Below are 23,862 nucleotides of genomic sequence, written 5' to 3' on the forward strand. Positions count from 1 at the left end.
CTGACCTTGACTGGAAGTGGTCATGTCCCCACTGGGGTGGTCAGGGGAGCTGTGATGCCTGTCAGTGGGGGTGAGGGGGACGTGCAGAGACCCCCAGGCCCCTCCCCAAGGCAGAGGAAGGGCGGGGCCAGCTCCCCGCCAGGGCCCACCCTGCTCAAACTGCAGGGCCTCTGCAGACCAAGGCTCTGTTTTTTATAGTTTGAACTACAGTTCATACAACACACAGTTCCCCCACTTAAGGCGTGCAATCGCGTGACCTCTAGTATATTTGGAGTTGTGTAGGCATCACCAGTCAATTTTAGAGCATTTTCATCACCTCAAAAAGAAGCCCTGTGCACAGCTGTCATCACCCCTGCTCATCCCCTAGCCCCCGGCAGCCAGGAATCTGCTCTCTGTCTCTGCAGATCTGTGCACCGTGGACACTTCATGGAGCTGGAACCCTGTGCTGTCTGGCTTCTTTCTCTCCCTGTACCGTTTTCGAGATCCATCCATGTCAAAGCTTGACTACAGGCCACATGGGTATTAAGACTGGGTAATATTCCAGCATATGGAAGGACCACATTCAGTTTATCCAGTCGTCCAGTGATGGACCTCTGGGTTGTTTGACGTGGTACTGCTGTGTGAACATTCTTGTACAGGTTTGTGTGTCAACTTGTGTTTTATTCATTTCATTCTTGGGTATCAAGCCAGGAATGAAATTACTGGGTCAGGCTGGACCTCTCCACTTAAGAGAAACTGCCAGACTGCTTTCCAGAGCGTCTGAACCCTTTTACATTTCAGCTTCTTTTAAAAAGAGTTTCCTGGAAGCTGAGACATCTTTACGAAGCCCCCCACCCCTCACCCAAACCTGGAAATCTGTTCCTGGACATGGTGAAGTCTGTGTTTGGAGAAAATCATTTTTTGAGCACACGGTCTTGTGCCGAGCGTGGAGACCACTCAGTGTCGCCCCCTGCAGGTGGCCACACCCATGTTCCTCCCCCGACCCCCGACCCCCGACCCCCGATGCCCTGCTCTAGCTTTCTTCAGGGTGCGGTTCACCTAGTGTCCCTAAATCTGTCTCCCTAAATCTCAGGTCCATGAAGTTCTTTGTTCTCTATACCCTCAGCCCCTGGCACTCAGAAGGTGTCTGGTGGTTATGTCGGGATAACCAGTCATTTAGAGGAGGGGCTGTCCCCAAGCCACAGGAAGCCAGGGAGGGGACAGGGAGGGACCCTGGGGAGGCTCTCACACTGAGCATGACCAGCGAGCCTGTTCTCCACGTTTGAGGGCTTTGGAAAAAGCCCTGCACACTAGGGCCCAGGCTGGTGGGGGTGTGGGAGCCCCTGCTTTTGGCGGTGGGCTTGGGTGATTTCCTGTGACAGTGGCTCAGAGCTCAAGTCACATCAGGAGGGTCAGATCCCTCCGAAGCCCCAATCCTCCGTCCTTCCCCGGTGCTCGGCCTGCAGCCTGGGCCCAGGCCATGGTCCTGGGGTGTCTGGTGTGTGTGTGCAGCACTTGTCCCTGAGAAGAGCCGGCAGGGCTCCCCAGAGAGTGTGAAACAGAGGCTGCGGCCCAGGGGGAAGCTGGGAGCTTGACCTCTGGCAGCTCTTCAGCAAAATCTTGGTCCTCAAAAAATGTAACAAAGAAAATGGTTATTGGTCCTGAAATAAGAATCACACGCGAGCTGCTGCTTCTTTTTTTTTAATGGTTATTTATTTATTTGTCGGCTCTGAGTCTCAGTCGTAGCACTCAGGATTTTCCATCTTCACTGCGGCATGTGAGATCTAGTTCCCTGACCAGGGATTGAACCCAGGCCCCCTGCATTGGGAGTGCAGAGCTTTAGCCACTGGACCACCAGGGAAGTCCCCCTCGCGTTTTTAAAACCCACCTCTGCTCAGGCCTTGCCTCTGACCACTGAATCAGCGTCTCTGGGTGGATGGGGCATCGGTCATTAGTTTAAGGTCCTGCAGGTGTTCTAACAGGACAACCTGGGTGCTTGATCTCAAGTGCTGAGAAACCCAGAGGGCGTTATAGCCCTGGTGGTCTGCCCACCCCCAGAGTTTCTGCTCTGAGGGGCCCAGGGGAGCCCAAGAATCTGCATTTCATCGAAGTCCTGGGTTGCGGACGCTGTCAGAGACCCCAGCCCAGAGCAGCCACGGCCACCACCGTCCTTCACAGCCCCCAAGTCCTCTGCCTGGGCACATGAAAGACAGTCATGGCTTCTGGTGTGATGTACTTAATGCAGAACCTGCCACGCACCATCGTGAGGCGCTTTGCAAGTACAAATCCACTTTCTCCCCTTGAGTGTCCCCAGGGTGGACTGTCGCCCTCCACAGAAGGGGACGCAGAGGCACAGCCACGTCAGATGTCTCAGGGCAGCTCTGGAGGCGTTGAGTGTCGGCCTGGCTCCAGCTCCTCGCTCCTCCCCTCTTTCTTTAGCCCGAGGGGAAATAATTTTACCCCCATTTTGCAGATAGAGGCTCAGGTCGGGTCATCCTTCCAGGACCTGTGCTCAGACCTGCCTGACTTCCAGCCACTCTGGTGAAGGGCCTCCCCGAGGAGGGGGCTCCCTTGCTTCCTCCTCCCACTCCTGCCCAGTGGCCCACACTGCCACACCTCACAATTGCTTCTGTAACCCCCTCACTTCTAAGAGGCCAGCCCTGCCGTGATTCTGCAAGTGAATCACGATATCCCCTGGGTGACCAGAGAGGGAGGCACGGGCCCAGAAGGAGGCTTCCTGGGTGGCGGGCTTGGGAACCCTGCCTTCTATTCCCGTCTCCCCTGTTCAGGCCCAGGGGGAGGGGCAGGAGAGGTGGGCAGGGGTGGTCCCTGCTCACTGAGGCCCGAGAGGAGGTACGGCTGAAGCTTGGAAGCTATGGGAGGGATGCCCGGATCTCCCCAGCCTGTGCCTTGAAAACGTTGACTCTAGAGAGGAGGCTGCACTTGGCATGACTGGGTCAGAAGCAGCAGCCGCCGCCTCTGAGCGAAGCCCGGGGTCCTCCCACCTCCCGGGGCCAGCCCCTTAGTGCCAGGCGCAGAGCTGCATCCTAAAGGGACCTCCTGTGGGGTGAGTCGTCCTGCCACCCTGAGTGAGGACCGCTGGGCCAGGGGCCCTGGTGTGGTGGGAGCTGGAGGCTGTGTACTTCGATGCAGACCCCTCAGAGTTTTCCGTTGGGCAGTGGAGAAAGGTTGCAGGCCTGAGAACCCAGAACATGTGGCAGGGGTCCTAAGCTGAGCCACTTCCATCAGGACTCTGGGCAAGAGCCTTAACCTCATCATGCCTCAGTTTTTCTGTCTGTAAAATGGGCAGTGTCTCCCTTGCGGTTCCCTGGGGCCCGCTGTGAGCACTCTGCAGGGAGGTCAGGGTGACTGACAGGCAAGCAGAGGGGCTCTCCCCAGGGAGTGCAGCCCAGAGGGAACCAAGCTCAGGGAAGGGACCGCTGACTGGGGTCTACAGACCAGCTGCTCCTTAGACTCGCCCCAGAGGTGCACGCGTCAGCTGACGGTGCCGGGGGTGGGCCGGCCCCTCATCCCCACAGCCCCTTCCAGCTCTGGGGACAGCAGAGGAGGGAGGTTCAGATCTTCACCCCTGCCTGCTGCGTGGCCTCGGACAAGTCACCCCACCACTCTGAGCTCCCTGCTGTGACGGCAGGTCCTGGCCCTCCGTAGATGGTGAGAGCTCAGCAGATGTCAGCGGATGGTGTCCCCGAACGCTATGGCTGTGGTTCCCGACCCGAGTGCCCTGGAGTGTTTTCTTGGTGCCTCCAGCTGAGAAGGCAGCCAGTGCAGGGAAGTTCAGTAGAACCCTGACTTGACAGGGCTCAGCTGTGAAGAAGCCCCCTGCAATGTGGGAGACCTGGGTTCGATCCCTGGGGTGGGAAGATCCCCTGGAGAAGGGAAGGCTACCCGCTCCAGTATTCTGGTCTGGAGAATTCCATGGACTGTATGGTCCATGGGGTCACAAAGAGTCGGACACGACTGAGCCGACTTTCACTTCACTTAACAGCGTTCGTTCATCTGAGGTTAGACCCATCTCTTTGTTTTTCTGATGTGGAAAAGACCTTCCATTTATTTGTAATCACCAAAACTTAAGCAACAAAGGTACTCTTGAGTTGGAGTGGAGGACACAGTATGGTTCAGGCCCACAAAAGGCGCAGAGGTCTGAAGTGTGTGTTGCAACGTGAAAGAAGCCAGTCTGAAAAGGCTTCATACTGAGTCCAACCCCACGACTTTCTGGAAAGGCAGCACTGTGGAGACGGTATAAACTGAGTGGTGGCCAGGCGCTGGGGGAGGGAGGGTGAGCAGGCTGAGTGCAGAGGGCTTTTAGGGCAAGGAGACACTCTGCATGTCCCGGTAATGGCGGATGCTTGTTGCATTTATCCAGAATCCAGGGACGGGCCACGCCAGGGGTGAGATGTGTCAGTATTGGCTCACTGGCTGTAATACATGCGCCACACTGTGTGTCTGTACTTGCACTCGCTTTTCTGTAGACTTTATAGTTCAGTTCAGTCGCTCAGTTGTGTCTGACTTTTTGCAACCCCCTGCACTGCAGCACACCAGGCCTCCCTGTCCATCACCAACCCCCGGAGCTTGCTCAAACTCATGTCCATCAAGTCAGTGACGCCATTCATCCTCTCTCATACCCTCTTGACGTTTTAATCTTTTTTTAAGCTTTTTCTATTTTAATCTGTAAGAAATATCTGGTAACAGATAAATAGAGCATTTATTCATCTTAAAAAAAAAAAAAAACTGAACTTAACCTTCCCAGGATGAGTGGATAAAGAGACAGTTAAAGATGAGTGGTGCGGAAGGAGCAATGCTGGTGTGAAGTCAGTCGGGTGGGCACGACCTAGAATTCTTTCGGAGGCTGGCTCTTAGCCTGGTCCTCCCCCAGCCTTTGGGGACCCTGCCCCCCACTGTGGAGGTGGGCCTACCTGGGTGGCTCCCTGGTCCAAGGCCCTCCCCTCTGGGCAGCACGAGGGCCCATAATTGCTGGTCTCCACAGGCTCTGCTTTTGCTCCCAGCCCCTCCCAGCCTTGGGGTGGCTTCCTGGCTGGTGTCCTGTTCTCAGTGTGGGAATGGCCGTCACCTGCACCCGATGCTCATGCCCTCTGAGGTCACTGACCTTTCCTGCCTCTCATCTGACATATCTGATGCCTTCTCAGGGAGTTTTGTCCCCTCCATCCCTCCAAGACCTCCACCGACCTGCCACCTGGGCTTCCTCTCTGACTTCCTCTACCCACCTGCTAAATACTAGGGCTGGGCATCCTCCAGGTCAGCGGCCTCTGTGAGGAGCAGGGCCTTAGCTCAACATCCAGGTTCACCTTTGGGCCCCCACGAGACACAAATCCCGAGGCTTAGTTTCTACAGCTTGGGAAACAGGCATAAGACCACTATTGTGAGAATTTTCTCGTGAAAGTCTCATCCCCCTTGACAAATTTAATCTTTGTCACGCTGATGTGCCCATAGTTTAAGATGTCAGTGGGTGCTACAAAGAATAGCGCTTAGAACAAAATCAGCGGGATCCCAACCCCTACCGCTCCCCAGAACTACGGCTTTAAACTCCTGCAGTCGTGTCTTCAGAGACCCACCTCCGAGTTTCTGCATCTGTGTGCTGACTGCTTCCTTGGCTCATCGTCTCTTTTAGCTGTTAGGTTCTGACTTCCTAAGGGCTACAGTCCATTAGGTCGCAAAGAAATCAGACACAACTGAGCGACTGAACACGCACGCACTGGCTTCCTCAGACTCAGCATGGGAGTCTTAGGTGAAGATTCTTAGTCTTGGGACTTGCCTGGTGGTCCAGTGGTTAAGAATCCACCTGCCAATGCCGGGGACATAGGTTCTATCCCTGATCCAGGAACTAAGATTCCACGTGCCTAGGGGCAGAGAGGTCCGCGAGCCACAACTGCTGAGCCTGTGTCCTGCAACTGCTGAAGTCTACTTGCCCTAGAGCCCATGCTCTGCAACAAGAGAAGCCCCACAATCAGAAGCCACACACCACAACTAGAGAAAGTCTACGCGCAGCAACAAAGAACCAGCACAGCCTATGTATATGTATGTGTGCAACTGAGGCAGACTTAAACAAAAGGTTCTCAGTCTTTTAGAACCACCTTCCTCGTCCCTTCTTTAACTGTTTCAGCATGGTTACAATTCTTCTGTTAAATTCGTTGTGAGTTGTCATTATTACAAGACTATTAAGCATTACTTATTACTGGGGCCAGCAATGCATTGATTCTGTATACACTCAAGTACTTCTCCTGTGCAGCAAAAGTTGGTAACTGCCTCATTTTTCAAATGTATGAAATGAAAGTCGCTCAGTTGTGTCCAATTCTTTGAGACCCCATTGACTGTAGCCCGCCAGGCTCCTCTGTCCTTGGAATTCTCCAGGCCAGAATATTGGAGTGGGTAGCCATTCCCTTCTCCAGCGGATCTTCCCAACCCAGGGATTGAACCCAGGTCTCCCACACTGCAGTTAGATTCTTTACCACCTAAGCCACTAGGGAAACTCAAGAATACTGGAATGGGTAGCCTATCTCTTTTCCAAGGGATCTTCCTGACCCAGGAATCGAACCGGGGTCTGCTGTATTACAGACGGATTCTTTACCAGCTGAGCTACCAGGGAAGCTCTGGTTCCCCTGTCAGGGAATCGATCCCCTGTCTCCCACATGACAGGCAGGAATGCTCACCACTATGCTGGTCATTTCTTTCCCCACCTTCCAAATGCTCAGTAAAATGCTACTCCATACAGCTTTTTGCCTGAATAAATACACCAAATTCTCTACATATATACAGTATACACGCATTTCATATTTGTATATTTTCTCTCATTGCTTGCTATAAGTTATGTACAATTGACCCTTGGACAGTGTCAGGATAAGGGGCTCCGACCCTCCACGAATTTGAAAATCTACGTATAATTGATAGTCAGCCTCAGTGTATGCAGTTCCACAGTATCTGCAGTTCTGCATCTGGGGATTCAACCACTGTAGCTTTTACCTTTGGAAGAAAAATCAGTATAATTGGACCCTCAAACCCGTGGTATTTTTGTGCACATATATAGAATCGTTTCCCCTCATGTTTGCTGGCTCCCCCGTGTCCTCCCTCTTCTGTGGTTTGCTTCCTCGTCTTGGTGGAGTACATCCTGCAGTAGCTTCCTGAGAAAGGATGCATGGAAGATAGTTGTTGTGGCTTAATTACTTGGTCAGTTGGTTGTATATGTAGTTTTAGATTGAAAATCATTTTTGATCCAAATTTGAGTGAGAGAAATTCCCGCCAAAGTCTTGGTCTCGGTGTTGCTGCAGAAGGGTCTCATGCCGTGCTCTCAGCCCTTCGCGTGAAGTCTCTTTTTCTTCTCTGGAAGCGCTTGGGGTCTTGCTTTGCTCACCGAGGTTCTGAAGTTTCACTGGGCTTGGGCTGTGCCTCTCTGCTTGGTCGTGCAGGGTGTCTTGAGCCCTTTCAGCCTGGACGCTCACATCCTTCAGTTCTGGGGCACTTTCCCATTTTGCATCTTTGGTAAGTTTCCTTCCTTGCTTTCTGGAGCTCCTAGTATATAGATCTGAAGCCTTCCACATGACTCATGGATGGCTCTAAATTTCTTCTACCTCTCACTACTTTGCCTACCTCTTTTTGTTCTAGTTTCTGAAACATTTCCTTGGCTTTATCATCCAACTCACATCAAAATTTTTATTTTGGCCATTCCACTTTCAATTTCCAGGAACTCTTTTTCTCTGATTTTCTTTTCCTTTTTTTGAAAATTGCATTTGATTCTCATTTTGAAGGTGCAGCATCTCATCTCTATGAGGATTTACCATTTGGTGTCCACACCCTGCATTTCCCATGATTCTCTCCAGTTTTACCCTAGGTGAGGCTCTTTCCTGCCCCCTCACTGTCAGGTGCCATGGGTGAGCATCCTTCCAGGGTGGGGCCTGAGCACCCCCACCACCCCCACCCTGTCTGCTGTGGTCTCCATGCCCTTCCCAGGAAGAACAGCCCCTGTCCCACCCAGGGCTTGCTCTTGGAGGACGCAGCATCTGGCTGGACTGACCTGTCTTGTCCCCAGACTGGTCCTTGAAACTAACACAACATTGACAGTTGAACATGTTGTGTCTGTGATGAACGCATTGGAAGGACTTCAGTGGATGAGACTGGGGAGGGGTTTCCACAGTAAGAAGATCAAAGTGTGTGAGAGACGCTAGGGCTCTGGGGAGACCTGAATAAGTCAGCAAGAGCAGACTGTGCACAGCACCCAAGAGGCTGGCGGCAGGGGTGAGGCCTGGATCTCCGCTGGCTGAGCGCCGTGGAGCAGAGCCAACTTTGTAATTTGGACCCGGTGGTGTCCAGAACCAGACAGCACCAGTGTCCATGGTGTGCCCTGAGCGACGGTCACAGTGGCCCTTGAGTGGGTCCCTGAGCACAGTGTTGGCCTTCCCGGAAGGCTCGTCAGGAATGCAGGGGCTGTGGCCAGGAGCTCAGGGATATTGGACAGCCCCGCAAGCCTGAGACCTGCTGGTGTTCATACCTCACTGGCTCTTCTCTGCAGGCCTGGGTAGCTCCAGTTGGCATCTCACAGGCCACGTTTGGGAGGTTTGTTTCCTTACCTGAGGTCCACTGAGCTCTAGTTCTGAGTTCTGGGTGACGGGGGTCATCCCTCATCTTCATTGCAATGTGCAGAGTCCCTGAGTGGGTCACCTGCGTGCCACCCTACCCCCCTGAGGTTACCTGCCCCCCCCAACCCCAGGTGCCCCCTGGATGATTGATCTGCATTTGGGTGTCTCCCTGTGAGGGGCAGACACAGGGCTTGCGGGGCCCCGGGTCGAGGTACAGAGTGCAGACAGGAAGTTGCCCCTGCCCTGGGGTCTGCGCCACCCAGACTGACCCCGCAGCATCGCAAGGGCGCCCCTGCGGGGCCACACGCGGTCTTCTCTCTGCACTGGGCTGGCTTCTGTCCACATGCAAGCTGCTTGGCATATAAAACAAAACGGTGGACTTAGTCTCTTTTAAGAACCAACCAGATTCAATGAAACAGCCATGGGGAACCAGGGGTTTGATTTCAACCTGTCCTCTACTGGCCCCAAACAAGAAAGGGAGATGGGAGGGGAAGAAAGGACCTGGCCCAGCGGGGGCCAGCCCAGAGCCCCCACTTTGGGAGAAGCTGGCTCCTGGCTGAAGGCCTGTCTTCTTTCTCCTGATCTGGACCAGCCCCAAAGCTGGGCCCAGCTATCCCAGCAGGTCACAGCAGAGCTGATCAGGAGTGTATTTCTGTAATATCAAAATTCATTTTTCTTACTGATATCAGCTGTAAATTCAGAAATCAAAAGTGCAAATACAATAAAACTGCACGCCCTGCGCAAGAAAGGCTCAACCGCCCGCGTCACACCGTGTGCAGGAGGCCACACCCACGGCTCCATGTGTCTAGAGGATGGTTATGGTCATCACCCCCATGTCACAGATGAATTGGGAGATCTGAGAGGTGGAGTGAGGACCCCAGGTCTGGGGTAAGTAGAAAGCCCCAGCTCTGAACTCGGGGCTCCTGAGTCCCGGTGCCCAAGCCCCAGGCTCCAGCACCGCTGGGCAGGCTGGCCCAGCAGGGCCCCAGCAACCACAGGCATTTGTTTCAAAGCCCCGACGCCCTCATTCTGCTTAAATCACCTAGAATATGACCATTTCATCTTCTGTCTTGATATGTTTCTCACTGTGCATGCAAAGTTGCTTCAGTCGTGTCTAATTCTGCGACCCCGTGGACGGTAGCCTGCCAGCCTCCTCTGTCCATGGGATTCTCTAGGCCAGAATACTGGAGTGAGTTGCCATGTCCTCCTCCAGGGGATCTTCCCAACCCAGGGATCGAACCAACGTCTCTTACGTCTCCTGCATTGGCAGGAGGGTTTTTTACCCCTAGCACAACCTGGGAAGCCCATTTCTCACTGCTTCTGTTCATTTTTCTGCTACCAGTTATTACCATCTAATTCCAGACCGTCTTGATCACCCCAAAAGGAAACCCTGACCCCGATAGCCGTCATTCTCGTCCTCCCTCCCCCAGCCCCTGGCGACCACCAACGTGCTATCTCCCTGGACTGTCCGTTGAGGCTGTGTATTTTAAAGCAGAGGCTGGCTGTGCGGAGCCTTCTCTTCAGCATTCGCTCCTGTCTGGGCACACCTTCTGCACACATCTCTGACCCTCTCCAGCCTCAGCTCACCTGTCCAGGGACCTCTGGAATCATGGAATTCAGGCAGAGTATGCCGAGCAGCTTTTTCGCTGATGTGAAAAGAGACGCCTCTGCAGGGCTGCGTGGCCTGTGGAAGGCCAGGGCAGCAGGACCCGGGAGCTCAGAGTGGGAGGGAGGCTCGAACCCCCACCTGGGACCCTTGCTTTGCCTGCGCCGATGCTCAGAGCAAGCTGCAGCTTGCCTTTGCCTCCGTGTATGCGATGGACTCCGCGTCCACATCTGGAAGGTGGAACAATGCCCTCCAGCCTGTGGGGACGTCGTTCAGACTCCAAGATCGGCACAGGGAGGCCCACTTCCCGACGCCTCTCTGTTATTACCCTTTTATCTGAGGGAGGGGGTGTGGGCAATCATTTTCTCAGGGATGGAAGTGGCCCACACCTCACAGGATGCCAGGTGTGGCTTCCAGCCTGGTGCCCTCTGGACGAGGGTAGGCAGGACCTCACTGTGTGCAGAGCCCTGGCAAGGGGAGGATGCGAACCCTGGGGTTGAATCCTGTCGCTCTTTGAGCCTCAGTTTCCTCACCTGCCAGGTAAAGTGCTGTTTATCCCTAAGGGTTTCTTCCTTAACCAAATTTTCTTTCATTTTGTAAACTTTCTGTTTTATATTGGAGTATAGTTGATTTACAGTGTTGTGACAGTTTCAAGTGTACAGCTAAGGGATTCAGTTTTACATACCCCTAAGGTTTTAATGATGGTGATGGACAATAGTTGCTGATTACTGAGCGTTAACAACCTTTCCGCACTTTACGTGGATTACCACATTTAATCCACACAGCCACCTTCGCTGTTTTACAGGTGAGGAAACTGAGGCATGGGAACTTAAAGCAGACATTCCCAAGGTCACAAACGCATAGAGAGTGGAGCTGGGAACTCGATTCCATGTCTGCCCCCCTCTAACTCCTCCCTCTACCCCCATACCCACGACCTCCACAAGGCTGGGTGTGGAGCCCCCATGTGTCCTCAGCTATATGCTCAGCCTGCCTTGAGGGGGTGCAGGGGTGTTGGTGGGGAGGTGGGCTGAGTCTCTTCATGCAAGGGCATCCTCAGCTTTGTGGGGGCCTGCCAGAGAAACCTGGGGTGACATCTTGGGAGACCCCAGCGGGGGCAGTTGGATTCAGCAAATAAACACATGGGACATTTAGTTAACCCTGAATTTCAGATCATCAGTCTGATCGTTTCTAGCCTATGTCCCATGTAACACTCTCTAAAAATTACTTGTCCATGTGGAATTCAGATTTAACTCGGGGTCCTGTGTTTTATCTGTCCTCAACCCACAAGTGGAAGTGGCAGGAAGCTGGGAGCCAGAGATCCCTGCAACAGCTGCTGGCTCCCAGCTTGAACTGGCCACAGGAAGGCCGCTGTGTGGCGGAAGGGTCTGGCCTTAAAGGGCCAGCTTCCCACAGCCACCCACCCAGGAGGGGAGGAGCCATCCAGGACCGAAAGGCTAGTCCAGCGTCCCTCTCACAACCCAGGGTGCAAGTCCTGGCTCTCTGTTCCAGCAAGGGCAGCTGTGGCCCGAGGGAGGAAAAGCTGTTGGTATTGGGGGGGTGGGAGGACGGAAGACGGTGGAGCGCCCCGCCCTGCTGTGTGAGGAATGTCATTTAATTTGCATAAAATGGAGACCCGGCCTGTAAAAGAGTCACAGCCAATAAGCAGAGCAAGAATATGAGCCCAGTGCTGTGATGTTTTAGCTTGAGTGTGGTAAGATATATAGATAACATAAAACTCACCACTTGAACCATTTCTAAGTGCACAGTTCAGTGGTGTCAATCACTCTTACAGTGTCACACAGCCATCACCTCTGCCTGCTTTCAGGACTACCGTCCCCCCAAACAGTAACTCTGTACCCAATAAGCAGTAATTGCCCGTTCCCTGCCCCAGCCCCGGCCCCACCATCTACTTTCAGGCTGTCTGGTTTGACTCCTGGATATCTCCTGTGAGAGGAATCAAATAGCGAGTGTCCCTTGTGACATGTTTATTTCACCGAACATGGTGTCCTCAGGGTTCATCCATGTTGTGGCAAATGGCAGGATGGCCTTCCTCTTGAGGCTGCATGAACAATGTTTCATTGTTGGATGGACCACATTTTCTCTGGCTTTTGTGAGTCATGCTGCTGGGCTCCTGCAGGTACGAGTGCCTACGTCTCCACTTTGGATTCTTTTGGAGACATCAGGTCCGGTCTTCCCAACTCTTCTTGGATGCCTCCAGCAATGGAGAACTCACTACCTCCCAGTCTCGTCAGTACCCAGTCTGTAGCCTGGCTCTGTGTGCTTATATCTGTCACTCATGAGCCCCACGAGGCCAGTGTGGAGCCGCTCACCTGGGGTGTGCTTCTTCATCTCTCCCACACCCTTGTGCCCATGTGCCTGAGGAGCTCTGCTGTTCACTCCTGACTGCATCCAACTCCTCTCTCCCCCTCCCCAAACCCTAAGGGAGCAGAATTCAGCTTCAAGAAACAGGAGGGATGGGTCTTTAAAAATGACCACCGGGGAGTAACAAGGAAACTTACACTACCATATGTAAAATAGATAGCCAATGGGGAAGTTGCTGTTAGGCTCAGGAAATTCAAACGGGGCTCTGTATCAACCTAGAGGAGTAGGATGGGGAGGGAGATGAGAGGGAGTTTCAAAAGAGGGGATATATGTATACCTATGGGTGATTCATGTTGCGTTTTGACAGAAAACAGCAAAATTCTGTAAAGCAATTATCCTTTAATAAAAAATAAATAAATTTTAAAAATAAATTTAAAAAGAGAATGGTATACTTTAGACAGCACACAAAGAAATGACCACCCGTGATAGCAATCGTCAAACCACCTGGGGGCTGACTGCCTCGCTGTAAACCTGGCCGAGTTGCCCCAGAACGGGGCGAACCGTGGAGGCCGCCTCACCCCTCCCGCCCGCGAGCCTCACCCTCTCCTTTGTCTCCGCAGGGACCTACCAGGGCCAGTGGGTCGGCGGCATGCGCCAGGGCTACGGCGTGCGGCAGAGTGTCCCCTACGGCATGGCGGCGGTCATCCGCTCGCCCCTGAGGACCTCCATCAACTCCCTGCGCAGCGAGCACACCAATGGCGCGGCGCTTCACCCCGACGCCTCCCCCGCCGTGGCCGGCAGCCCCGCCGTGTCCCGTGGGGGCTTCGTGCTGGTGGCGCACAGCGACTCCGAGATCCTCAAGAGCAAGAAGAAAGGGCTGTTCCGGCGCTCGCTGCTGAGCGGGCTGAAGCTGCGCAAGTCGGAGTCCAAGAGCAGCCTGGCCAGCCAGCGCAGCAAGCAGAGCTCCTTCCGCAGCGAGGCCGGCATGAGCTCGGTCAGCTCCACGGCCAGCGACATCCACTCCACCATCAGCCTGGGCGAGGGCGAGGCCGAGCTGTCGGCCATCGAGGACGACATCGACGCCACCACCACCGAGACCTACGTGGGCGAGTGGAAGAGCGACAAGCGCTCGGGCTTCGGCGTGAGCCAGCGCTCGGATGGGCTCAAGTACGAGGGCGAGTGGGCAGGCAACCGGCGGCACGGCTACGGCTGCATGACCTTCCCGGACGGCACGAAGGAGGAGGGCAAGTACAAGCAGAACATCCTCGTGAGCGGCAAGCGCAAGAACCTCATCCCGCTGCGCGCCAGCAAGATCCGCGAGAAGGTGGACCGGGCCGTGGAGGCGGCCGAGCGGGCGGCCACCATCGCCAAGCAGAAGGCGGAGATCGCGGCCTCCAGGTAGGAGGGTGAGGGGCGGCGCGATAGGGGGTGGGGCGCGGGGCGGTTCTGGGCGGCCGGACCTGGTCTGGTTGGTTGGGCTGCCTGGTTCGACGCCTAAGCGTGTGTTTCTCAAACTATGCCCGGTGGAAGCCTGGTGTTTCTCAGAGGTGGTGCAAGGAGATGGTTGGTCTGAGGAGGCTCTGGGTCTTACAGGCTCCCCTCAAATGGAGCAAACCTCCCTTCCCCTCTCTTCCTTGTTTTATATGCTGGTGTTTGATGGAGAACGATGTTGGCCATTCTCTTAGTAGGATGCATAGCACAGCTGCTGGCTGAGAGGAAGGTGTGTGCCCCCACGGCTGCATTCCCAGGCGGGCATGGAGTCCCCGGTGCTGCAGGGATGTGGGACGCAGGGGGTAGCTGTCCCAGCCACCCCAGCCTGAGGCAGATTCTCCACAGGCCCTGGAGATGGCACCAAGTGAACAGGGCTGGGCTGTGGGCGCTGGCCCAGGAGTCACTTGCAACTTGGTGCTGTCGGCCATCAGCTGTTCTCAGTGGGACTCGGAGCTCACTGTGTGGGTTCAGCAGCCTCCAGACCCTAAGCAGGGTCCAGAGTTGACTGTAGGTGGGCGCAGTGTTGGCTATTGAGGTGGCTTTGTATTGGTGCAGGGGTGGGAACTTCAGAACTGGTAGAAGGGGTCCCTGGGTCCCCCCAGGAAGCACAGATGAAAGTGTGTGAGCCTGGGTCTGCCCCGCGCTGCTGCTGCGGGAGACACGGACAGCAGGAAGTGCCAGCCCCAGGTTGAAGGAAGCCACCCAGTTGAAAACCAGGGCCCCCGGGTGGCCACGCTCCTGGTTTCTCAGGGTACCATTCCTGACTTGAGTGTGTCGAGAGCTTCCGGCCATCTGTGTACTTTTCTGGGTCAGGGTAGGGCCCTGGGGTCAGCCCCGAGGGTCATGGGGCCTAGGACAGGAGTCTGGGGCACTTTAGATGCCTCAGGCTGCCTGGACAGGAGGTGTCCAGGAGGACAGACACTGAGTCTTTCTGGATGATTCTGAATTCCCGGCCAAGGCAGGCTGGGGTTATTCCAGGGAGACACCCAGCTCAGTTACGGCTCAGGCCTTCCCAACCTCATCGCTAATAAAACTTTATTTTAGCCGATTTGGTTCTGATTTTCAGTGACCTTCCACCCATACTGGAAGAACAAAAAAAGGTGGCTGTGGTTTGTTGGCACGATATCTGCCGCTTATATCCAAGATCTTAGAGGGGAACGAAACCCATTCCAAGAAGCCAAGGGGAAAAAGGAATTACTGCCTGAATGTCGGGGTCCAGCCCTGCTCTGTTCACCCCTTCCAGTTCCCCCAGAAGTGTTCAACGATAAATAGGAGCAGCGTTTATTACTGCTCCTCTGGTATTGTACAATCAAATTTGGTTCCCTGGTTATTTTTTCCTTTATGAATGTATAACCCTCGCTCCACATAGAAAAACTGAATGGTGGAACATGAAAGGCAGGGAGCAGCCTAAGGGCAGGTCGCATGCATCACACAGAGACCCCGCTGGTGTTGGGCATTTTTCTTTCCTTCCAATAGTTCATCTATTTTTTACCATTTGTGGTTGTTTGTCTTGTTGACCTCAGTGGATACGAGGCACTTTACAGGGCAGGGGGTCAGTGTCATCAGAAATTTAGAGGCGTGTGAGGCAAGAAGCACAAAGATTTCATGGACAGTATGCCCCGGAATCGGCTATTTTATTTTTGCTAGTATTTATTTATTTGGCTGCGCCGAGTCTTGGTTGTAGTAACGGGATCCTCAATCTTTGTTGCGGCTGCAGGATCTTTAGTTGTGGTGTGCGAACTCTTAGTCGTGGCATGTGGGATCTAGTTCCCTGACCAGGGATTGAACCCGGGCCCCCTGCATTGGAAGTGTGGGGTCTTAGCCTCTGGACCACCAGGGAAGTTCTGATTTTCTTTGAAAGTCTGTCACTCAGGTGAACCTCTTGGAATTGGGGACATGGGATGCAGGGCAGTTTTCTGACACACTCCCAGAACCTGGGGGGTGCTGGTCTCTAAGAAGGAGTACATGGATGTGGTGGTGTGGGTGGAGCTCAGAGCCAGCTCCCTGAGGACCCCTACCTGGGCTCCCATGCAGCTGCTGCAAAGGCCTGAGGGTGGCTCTGTGAATTGCGTGCTGGCTCGCTGAACATCCAGCCTGGCCTACCACTGCTGAGCAGCCTGGGGAGGGCACTCACCCTCTCTGGGCCGGGTCCTTGTGGACAGATGGCATGGAGCAGCATGCAGTGCCCTCAGCGAGTGTGGGACCTGGCTACCCTCCCAGGTGACCCCTGAACCAGGTTGGCCCCTCGCCTCGCACCCCGGCCTTGCAGGGAGGTGGGTGTGAATGCACACCCTGATGTGGTCTCAGCCTGGCGGCCTCATAGTGCCCTGGGCCACCATCAGAGGTGGGAGGGGACAGTGTCCTCGGTCCCCAGACACAGTGAGGACGAGCCTCCATTCCAGGCTGCGGCAGGAGCTGCACTTGCCTGCGTTTTCTCAATGGGCTTAGATTTTAAAAAAAAGAGAGAAGCCAGAGGCTGCCATCCTGGAGAGTGAAGCCAGTGGACACCCTGGAGCCCCGAGGCCCGCCCTCCACCGGAGCGTGAAAGCAGCCGAGGCAGCCGCGTGGGGCCGCGGAGTGGCTGGCCCCGGCGGGCTGCAGTCACTGTCACAGCCAGGAGCCGGGCCTGGCGTCAGCGAGCCGCGTCCTCGGGCCTAGGAGGGCGCAGTCGCTGAGCCGAGCCAGCCAGAAACGGTTCTGTGTGTGTGTGTGTGTGTGTGTTCTCTCTCCCAGTGTGAGGACCTCCTGGAGGGCGGCTGCCGTGAGGACGCCACGGGCCTTCCTGGGAAGGGGGACGGCACGGAGCTTGGGGTCCCAGACGGGGTCCTGTTCCCTCTGTTTCAGGGTGAACTGCACCCACCCTGGCTTTTAGGGCCAGGGCCGGGCCACATGGCTGAGATGGGAAGCTGGGGTTCCTCCTGAGCGCTGGGTCTGCAGGTTGGTCCCCATCATCGCTGCCCGTCGTGCAGGCTGGCATCACCAGGGATACACAGGCAGCCCGCCCAGAGATGCCAAGCTCCTCGACAGGGGTGCCGCCTGGGCTCTACAGCCCTGCCCCAGCCTCCTCAGGATGTGTGTAAAATGCAGATGCCTCAGCAGATCCTGGCGGGGCTTGAGAACCTGTATTCCTGGGGAGCCCCGGGATGCTGGTGCTGGCTGGGCCCCCAGGGCAGGGAGCAGATATGCCTGCGGCCGAGGTGGGAGGTGGAGGAGCTTCCTGCCCAATCAGGTAACGTGGAGCCCGGGCTGAGGGAAAGGTGTGCCAGGCTGGTCAGTCTGCAGAGATAGGCGGGCTCAGAGGCCCTGCTGGCCTACCCTGGGAACTTCTCAACAGTGTCTTGTCTGCACAGAAGCTGGTTCTGGATGAATGAATGAAGCTAGTTCTGAATGAATGAATGAATGAAAATGCTCAGCCCCACCCCTTCTCATTGTCAGGGGCCTGGCCACCTCCTTCGGTTCTGAGACCTGGAGGCAAGGCCGTGGCCACCGTGGAGCTGGGCCAGGTTCCCCAGGAGCCACAGCCACATTGTTCATCCCGGGAGGATCACGGGTCCCTTCTTGCTCCTGGGTGCCCGCAGACTCCAGGGCGAGAGGTGGACCCACCGCGAACCAGCAGGGCAGCGTCCTCGGCAAAGCCCACGGGATAGAACTGCAAGTTCCCGCAGGTTTGGTCTGTCTCTGGCCGGACCTCCTGTAGACGTGGTCAGTCCTGATCCAGGGGCGCTGTGGGGCCTGGCGGGTCAGCTGGCTCCACGCGGGGAGGAGAGGCAACTTTCCCCCAAGGTCCTGGATGGCAGGGGTTACACCAGAGCCTGAGTCTGGTGAATGTGACAGCTCGCTGTCCTCACCCGAGACCCTGCGGGGACCAGAGAGGGAGGGGCTGGGTGTGGAACAGTCGCTCCTGTCCCCGCTGCCTCTTCTTGGCCAGGCTGCCCTCTGGCGCTAAACCCACAGCCTGGAGCGTGGAGCCAGCTCTGCTTCCTGGGAGTGACTGCTGCGCTCAGGGGTGAGAGGGGAGGAGGTGTGGGCGGGGCGGCCTCGCGGTTCCGGGCTGCGGGGTCCCCGCGGGGCAGGGGTGTGGGGGCAGGAGGTGCGCCAAGGCTGCCAGTGGTCGTGGTGGTCGGCAGGGCTGTGACCACAGGCGTGCGTGCTGCCTATCAGCTGATACCTGTCTCCTGATGCTTTGCTGAGTGAGCAGAGTCGTGGGCAGGTGGAGCTAGGAGGGACCTTGACCTGACGTTTAGGTGGAAGATGACAAGTTCCTGGCAGGGGGCAGCCATTCCTCCTTCTTGCACCCATGGGGGCTGCACACCACATCCTCGCGCCAGGCCGGCCGGCCCTTCTGAAGGACGGGAGTGGTCCCCGCCAGCGAGGTGGGAAAGCGGGCTCTGAGGGCAGCCTGGCTGAGTCAGGCCCCGGTGCTGGCAGGGTGGAGCCAGTCTCAGAGCCAGGCAGTGGCCTAGGCAGGACTAGAGCTCACATCTCCGCGCTGCCTGCTGCCCTGTGCCTGCTCTCAGCCCCTTCAGACCTGGGCCCAGATTGGGGGCTCTGTGAATAGAGGGGTGCTGGCTGCCTTCCATGAAGTGCTCTTGAAATCCAGCCCTGCCCCTGGACAGGAGGGCGTCACGCATGAAACCTCGGTGAGGTCTGCTCAGGGACAGGCGTCTACGTCCCCAGTCGCCTTTTTATGTCGATCCTGGGCTGGCATCTGTCTGGGCCTCGGGGAGACCTGTTTGCTTTAAGCCTTCTGCTGTGGCTTCTCTCTCTCTCCTTTTTTGTTGCTGTGCGGGCTTCTCTCTAGCTGCAGTGTGCAGGCTTTTCATTGCGGTGGCTTCTCTTGTTGCAGAGCGCAGGTTCTAGGGCGTACGGGCTTCAGTAGAGGCTCCCGGGCTCTAGGTCGCAGGCTCAGTAGTTGTGGCTGACAGGCTCCACGACATGTGTGATCTTCCTGGACCAGGGATGGAACCCATGTCTCCTGCTTCCGCAGGTGAATTCTTTACCACTGAGCCACCAGGGAAGCCGTGCTGTGGCTTCTCTGCCCCTGTCAGTTATGTGTCTTCAGCAGGTCGTCCCCAGAGCCCGGGGGACAGGGGGACAGTGCATGAGCCCCATGTGGGTCAAGACAGGGAGGGCGCATTATCTGCAGGGGAGACTGCCTAGGGCTGTCTCACTGGGGCATCTTTCCCTCTTAAAGAAAACAAAATATTTAAGGACCTGAAATCAGGGTGGGGGTTGTGGTTTATTATGGGATTAAAATATGTTCATATCATTCCTTGTTAAAATGTAATACATCCCTGTAAAAATACTAAAGCAATAAGGGAGATGGCTTCCCAGGTGGCGCTAGTGGTAAAGAATCTGCCTGCCAGTTCAATCCCAGGGTCGGGAAGATCCCCTGGAGAAGGAAATAGCAACCCACTCCAGTGTTCTTCCTGGGAGAATCCCATGGACAGAGGAACCTGGCGGGCTACAGTCCCGGGGGTTGTAAAGAGCTGGACACACTGAGTAATGGAGCTCTCACACAATAAGGCAGACAGCATCGAGTAGGCATGTCCCACCGTGGGCTGTCCGTCTCCTTAGAGGAAATCACAGTTTTTTCAACGTGTGTGCAGATAACCATGTCACACCTACAGGATTCTGGGTCACGGTGAAGGAGTCGTCCTGTCGACTTGTTCTGTGGCTTGGTTCCCTTTTCCCCTCACTTATGTCAAAGACCTCTTTCCGTGTCAGGTTTTTGCCCTGGTGCCTGTGTCATATTCTATGTTATGGGTGCACCACCACTGTCCAGCCGTTAGGTGTGTGCTAGGTCGCTTCAGTCGTGTCTGACTCTTTGCAACCCCAGGGACTGTAGCTCACCAGGCTCCTCTGTCCATGGGAATCTCCAGGCAAGAATACTGGAGTGGGTTGCCACGCCCTCCCCCAGGGGATCTTCCCGACCCAGGGATCGACCCCTCGTCTCTTGTGTCTCCTGCATTGGCAGGCAGTCCTTTACCATTAGTGCCGCCTGGGAAGCCTGGCCCAAGTCTGCATCCCATCCTGCAGTCTTACAAGGCAGCTAAGACTGCTTGTCTGCCTGGCTCCGCTGCTGGCACAGGTCTTTCCCACCGCGACTCCTAGAGCAAGTGTGCGTGGCTGAGGGACGTGTGCAACGTGCTGCCTCATCCTGGTGCCAGGCTCCATCACCTTCCCTTGGCTGGGAGGGAGGGCTGCAGGAGGAGGCGGTGGGGCGGCCTTGAGTGACTGCTCTGTCGTTGAGGGGTTTCTCCCTGCAGTCAGCCAGTGACAGCCCCCTGTCCCCACTAAGAAGTCTACATCCTGGTAATCCCTGGAACCTGTGGATGTGTGACCTTCCTAGGGAAAAGGGACTTGGCGGATGAGATTACATTCGGCGCTGCTCAGGATTGCCTGGGTGGGGGCCCAGTGTCATCACAAGTGTCCTTGTTGGAGGGAGGCGAGAGGGCAGAGTAAGTGATGTTGCAAGTGGAGGTCAGGATGACGTGGCCACAAGCCAGGGGGTGCTGGTGCCTCCAGACGCTGGAAGGGAGGAGATGGATCTCCCTGGAGCCTCCATCGGGAACCGGCCCCAGTTCAGCCGATAAGACAGATTCGTTCTGGACTTCTGACCTCCGGAACCGTAGGATAATGAATGTGTGCTGTTCTGGGCTGCTGCAGCTCCATAGGAAGCCCATGCGCCCCCAGCTCTGGCACTGGGTGGGCTGTGTCACCTGGTGTCCCCCTTCTAGAGGGGGCAGGCCCGGCCCCTTCCCGCCCCCGGCAGGAGACCTGCTCTGCAGCCGTGCTTCCAGGCCCTGCGGAGATGGACTCTCGGTGAAGAGTACGTGCGGCTTCCTGCCTCCGGGGGAGGGCCGGCCACATGCCAGGAGAGGCCTTCTGGTGGGCGACAGCCATCTGTTCCGGCTCTGGCCTCCCAACGTTAAAAAAAAAGAAGGAGCAGAAGAGGCCGGGGAATGGGGTGCCAGGTCCTGGAAATACCTGGGTCAGGGGCCGGCCTGAGGGCCCCTGGGGGTGCGAGGCCGCGGAGTCCCCAGACCTGGCTTCACCCCAAAGACCCAGGAGCACTTGGCCTTGGGCCTGCGTGTCGCGTCTGTGAGCCGCTTCCTGGGGCTGGAGGGTGTCGGCTTGGGGTGCCAGGCTGTGCCCACACCTCTGTCACCTCCGGTCCTCGCGTGTGGGGTCGGGGATTCAGGCTGTCAGATGGGATTAGGATCGCTGCCTGCTTTGCTCTGGGCCACTTGTCAGACAGACGCGCGGAGCTCTGACTCACCCACGGGCAGCTTTCCCACCTGGCATCAGAAGGCGCCTGGGGTGACCTGGGCCCTGTGTTGGCTGTGTCCAGGAGATCCCTGGCCCAGGGTTCTGGGCTGGGGGGCTGTTGGACTCACCCCTTCACAGAGAAGCTGTGGGCTTTTCCACAACCCTGGAGGATGGGCCTCCCACGTGGCCTTGGTGACCTGTCCCCAGACTTGGTGGCGCAGGGATTTTTCATCCTAATCTAAACCCAAGCCCTTCTGTTACCACCCGCGCCTGTTTCTTTCCTGTTGTTGAGGGAAATAGTAAAATGATCTGCTGTTAGCAGGTCTGTGGCCTCAGGCAAGGGACATAAACTCCCTGCATCTCCAATTTCTACCCTATGAAATGGGTTGAAGAGGTGATGTGCCCAGTAGGGTTGTTGTGGAGAGTGACATGTCACCGGGAAAGACAGGACACCAGCTGTCTTCCTCATGACATGTTAGAGCAGGCAAGAGGGGTGAGGGGGTGTAGGGGAGACTCCCCTGCCCTTGACCCCTTTACCCCTGGGCAGCCACGGAGCCTCAGTCTCCTCACCCGAGTGCCTGCCTCCCTAGATGTGGACACGACCATATCCACACTCGTCAGATCCAAGTTTAATTTGAGTTTAAATTGAGGAGTTTCATCAAATCGAAGTTTGCTTCAATGCAGCCTGGAACAGGCAGGCATGTGTGTAGGTTACATGTTTGCTCGTCACCCCCACGCCCTTGGCCCTGTGACTGTGGTTCGCCCCCTGGAGCCTCGGCCATGGGCTTTGCCTGGTCTGTGAGACCGGCCTGGAGTGATGGAGGGCCCCATCCCAGGCTGAGGCCCTGGGAGGCTCGCAGTTTCTGCTCACCCTCCTTATACTTCTGCCATTGCCGTGACAACATGCCCTGGGCGCCCCCATCCCTGGGGGTGGGGGAGAGGGACAGTTGGGGACACCTGGATGCATAAGCAAGAATAATGATTATTTTAAATCACCTCCTTTTCCACATCTAGGGAGGCAGGCACTCGGGTGAGGAGACTGAGGCTCTGTGGCTGCCCAGGGGTAAAGGGGTCAAGGGCAGGGGAGTCTCCCCTACACCTCCTCACCCCTCTTGCCTGCTCTAACACGTCACGGGGAAGACAGCTGGTGTCCTGTCTTTCCCGGTGACATGTCACTCATTCCCGGTGACATGTTGAAAAGCGTTGTTTGGCATCGCTGACTGCTACGGCCCTTGTGGGTGGTCTTGGATAAAAGGCTCACACTAGACCATTAGTCCTCTGGGGGAACATTCCTGATCCTTTGTGTGAGTGTCCTGGGGCTGCCATATCAAAGTGCCACAAATGGGGTGGGCTTAAACAATGGGAATGTTCTCTCACAGTTCTGGAGCCAGAAGTCCAACGTCAGGCTGTGGGCAGCATCACCATCCCTCTGGATTCTCTAGAGGGGTGGTGGGGGCGGTCCTTCCTGTCTCTTCCAGCTCCTGGGTGTCCAGGCATCCTTGTGGGGTGGCCACATCCCTCCAACTTCTGCCGGTGTCTGTCCTTCCTTCTTATAAGGACATGTCATTGGATTTAGGGCCACCACCATCCAGTGTCACCTTATTATATCTGCAAAGACCCTGTTCCAAAGAAGGCCCCACTCTGAGGCTCCCAATGGATGTGAACTTGGGGTCTGCACTCTGCACGGCTGCCCCACTGCCACGGCTCCTGCGGACGTGAATGCCTTCTCCCACTGCCTCACTTCAACTCCTGTGATCACAGCTCCTGCCTTGGAGTCAGGCTGGCCTCCGGAGGGCTTGGAACAAAACTTACTACTCTCCTGGGGAGCTCCCTGCTTCCCTACAAAGTGTCTTTGGGTCTCAGGGTCTTACGTGCTCTGGGTCTTCATGTCCCAAGCTCTGAGGGACCACTTTAGCTTTCCCGTGCTTTTTCTAACCTTGAATGTCTTCCATGAGAAGCTGCCTTATCCTCATCTAAGGGGTGTGTGTTTGAGGGGTGCAGCTTGCAGATGGCTTGGGGAGATAGAAGGGGTTTCCTCGGTCACTGCTTGCTGACCACCCTGTTCTCACAATGCCCAGCCTCTGCTCCAATATGAGCTTCAGGCTTTGTCTGCCAACAGCACCCCCACCTACCCCCGCTGCCACCCCAGACTCTGCCCCGGGCTCCCCTCTGCCTCTCGAAAGACCCACTTATGGGTTCTGCCAGGGTGGAGGGGTCATTTTCTCCCAGCCTGTCTGGTATCCGAAGGAGTCATAAACCATGTGAGCACTGAAGTTACAGATTTGGAAATCCCCTGGTGGTCCAGTGGTTAAGACCTCATGCTTCCACTGCAAGGAGACCCAGGTTTGATCCCTGCTTGGGGAACTAAGATCCCACATGCTGCATGACCCAGGCCAAAAAAAGTTATGGATTCAGCCTTAACAGCAACAAGGCAGGAAGGAGAAACAGAAGCTGGGAAGAACAGAACATCCGGTGTGTAAGCACCTCATCTTACTGGTGTCTGCTGTTTAAAGACCTGTATGTTCTGCGCAGTAGAGCTGCTCAGTGTATATACTTGGGGGATCTTGAAGAGTCATTGTGACCACT

At 55.9% G+C, this 23,862-nt stretch overlaps 1 protein-coding gene across 1 annotated transcript in view; it reads left to right on the plus strand.

Moving 5' to 3' along the window:
• JPH3 (junctophilin 3) overlaps positions 1-23,862 on the plus strand; it is a 75,730-nt gene that overhangs the window by 17,192 nt on the left and 34,676 nt on the right. Inside the window, exon 2 of the mRNA XM_052655315.1 lies at positions 13,134-13,911. Coding sequence (XP_052511275.1) covers positions 13,134-13,911 — 778 coding nt within the window. The remainder of the gene's footprint in view (positions 1-13,133; positions 13,912-23,862) is intronic.

Source organism: Budorcas taxicolor, chromosome 18, assembly GCF_023091745.1.
Source record: "Budorcas taxicolor isolate Tak-1 chromosome 18, Takin1.1, whole genome shotgun sequence".
Lineage (NCBI taxonomy): Eukaryota > Metazoa > Chordata > Mammalia > Artiodactyla > Bovidae > Budorcas > Budorcas taxicolor.